The sequence below is a fragment of the Ruditapes philippinarum genome, unplaced genomic scaffold (genome assembly GCF_026571515.1).
Source record: "Ruditapes philippinarum isolate M1 unplaced genomic scaffold, ASM2657151v2 ctg1146_1_1_1_1, whole genome shotgun sequence".
Classification (NCBI taxonomy): domain Eukaryota; kingdom Metazoa; phylum Mollusca; class Bivalvia; order Venerida; family Veneridae; genus Ruditapes; species Ruditapes philippinarum.
In genome coordinates this window covers 330,098-332,606 of record NW_026853527.1, presented here as the reverse complement: position 1 = coordinate 332,606, position 2,509 = coordinate 330,098, and the positions used below count along the sequence as shown (strand labels likewise).

General features: G+C 40.7%; 1 protein-coding gene across 1 annotated transcript; it reads left to right on the top strand.

Annotated features, from left to right (window-relative positions):
* The first annotated feature begins 202 nt into the window (after positions 1-202).
* LOC132737134 (uncharacterized) lies at positions 203-1,294 on the top strand. Its single transcript, XM_060724389.1, has one exon. It carries the CDS (start codon positions 203-205, stop codon positions 1,292-1,294), a length of 1,092 nt encoding a protein of 363 aa, XP_060580372.1.
* Positions 1,295-2,509: the final 1,215 nt, after the last annotated feature.

Sequence of the window (2,509 nt, the reverse complement as noted above, 5' to 3'; positions counted from 1 at the left end):
AGTCAGCCTGAACCAATCCAACAGTAGGATGTTCCTGCTACGCCATGGCGTCCCACAGGGTGGAGTCCTATCCCCGGCACTCTTTCTGGTCTTCATCAACGACCTGGTGTCTGAACTGCCTAAGGGAGTTCATGCTGCTCTTTATGCTGACGACCTGGTGCTATGGTGCAAAGAATAACACGCCTCTACGGCCACATACAGAATGCAAAGAGCTATGGACAAACTCGCAGCATGGGCCGAAGACTGGTGTGTCACGATCAACAAAGAGAAGTCGTCCACCACACTGTTCACCTTGTCAACAAAGCAGAGAGCTGGGAAGGTCATGCTGGCTGGAACTCCACTAAAGGAGGAAGACGAAGCCACATACCTTGGGGTTACCTTTGACAAGCGGCAGGCTTGGAAAGCACACATCAGCCGTGTAGAAGGGACGGCACGAAGGAAGCTTGGGATGATGCGAAAACTTGCTGGGACAACCTGGGGTGCAAATGAGCAAATACTGAAGACTGTATATCAGGGCACAGTAAGACCCACCATGGAGTACAGCTCAGCCACATGGTCCACAACAGCCAAGACAAACCAGCAAGCCCTGGATAAGGTACAGAACCAGGAACTTCGTATCATCACAGGGGCCACCAAGTCTACACCAATCGCCTTCATGGAGAAACTGACCGGAATTCAAACACATCAAGAAAGAAGACAAACCAAGGTCCTTCTCCAGGCAAACAAGTACCAGTCCCTCCCAGACCACCCCATGAACAGCAGACTTGAGGGATTCACCAAGAACCGCCTCAAGCGCTGCAGCTTTGTACATCAAGCAAAGAAGCTGAGTAGAGAGCATGCAGCTGAACTAAACACTCAGACAATTCCCTTGGGCCGAGCAGACATCACCAACCCTACAGCAAATGACCTGTCTGCAGTCAAAGTGGCACTTGCTATTCCTGGACAAGACATGGGCAAACAGGAAAATGAGACCATCCGTAGAAGTCTGACACTTGCGGCTATCTACGCAGACTATCCTTCGGACACATGGACCCATGTATACACAGATGGGTCAGCCACTAGAGCCGTTAAGGATGGAGGCGGTGGTATTCACATAACGTACCCGTCAGGCCAGAAAACAGCCCATTACATCGCCACTGGGAAGCGCTGCAGCAATTACAGAGCAGAGACTGAGGCACTCATGAAGGCAGTCTTTTTGATAGAAAACTCGCCAGAAGAGATCACCTCTAGTCTAGGAAAAACAAACATTTGTGTGCAGAGATATATAGCCCGAAATAGTATCACAATTCAATAGGAAAAAAGTGGTGATACATGTTAGCAAAAAAATATAAATGGAAATAATACAAGATGAACATATAAAACAATTAACACCAAACATAACCCTTACACACAACAAACAAACTAAATACCAAATACAAGTTTTTCTCTGAGAAATCAAGTAAGTATATAAAGTCCTGTAACCTGCCACCAGGAAAAATCCTATTTACGCGTACATCTTCATACACAGTTTATAATATAGGCAAAACCGATCTAGTTCATATCCGGGTCACTGTATAGACTGACCTCGTTAAAGCATATCTTGTGGATTTAAGTGTTACTATCTGATAAACAGTTTAGGATATTTGTTTTCGCCAGTATTACTTATAAATGTGTAAAGAATATAACTGGGAAGACTAATAGTTCACAAAATATATGTTCGGACGTTGAAAACATGTTTACCACGTGTAGGTTTTTTGGAGAACGAGTCGGCGGATTTTAGCGCTTTCTAAAAATAGCTTGACCTCGGATAATTGTTAACCAATAAGATTCTTGGGATCTGGGGAAAACCGTTTTCATTAGGAAATTTCCTGTGGAGTTACATTATGTAAACAAACAGCAATCAAAAGGTAATAAACATATTTACATTTTGCATAACAGTATTAGCTACAGTATTGAAAATATGCATAATTTACATGTCTTTTTCTGTGCTGGTTTTGTATATAATCAGAATAAATCTGCAATTTTTTTAATCCTTTCTATAGTCTGTTAGACTATATATAATTAGTACAGTAAATTTGATTGAAATTACTGAGAAGTAACTTAGTAAGAGCTGTAAAATCATTTGACCTGTTTTGATACTTGAACAATCTAAGAAAATGCATTTAAAAGGATGAAAGTAAAAAGAAATATAAATGAAATGATCCACCATCAAACTCTTTGCGACTACACATTTTATGTTCAATTATTTTACATTAAAAAAGAAAGCGAAAAGAAAATGCAAAATTAATACAAGATAAATACAGCTTAGATAATGAAAGCAAGGAAAGTCCATTATATACAAGGTGGATGGTTAAGTATCATGTTGACTTCAATTATCACAGTGAATAATAATTATCATTAAATATATTGAAGTTGGCCAAGGTTACGCATCAACTGTCGGTGTACAAAACTTCCGGTAAACAAACATGGCGTAAAATTCAAATTCTCTAGAGTTTCAGCTGAGATAAACGGTAAAAACAGCGGTTTATAA

Bases quoted from the DNA above. Each gene is read 5' to 3' on its own strand.
- LOC132737134 (XM_060724389.1), top strand. From the start codon at position 203: ATGCAAAGAGCTATGGACAAACTCGCAGCATGGGCCGAAGACTGGTGT.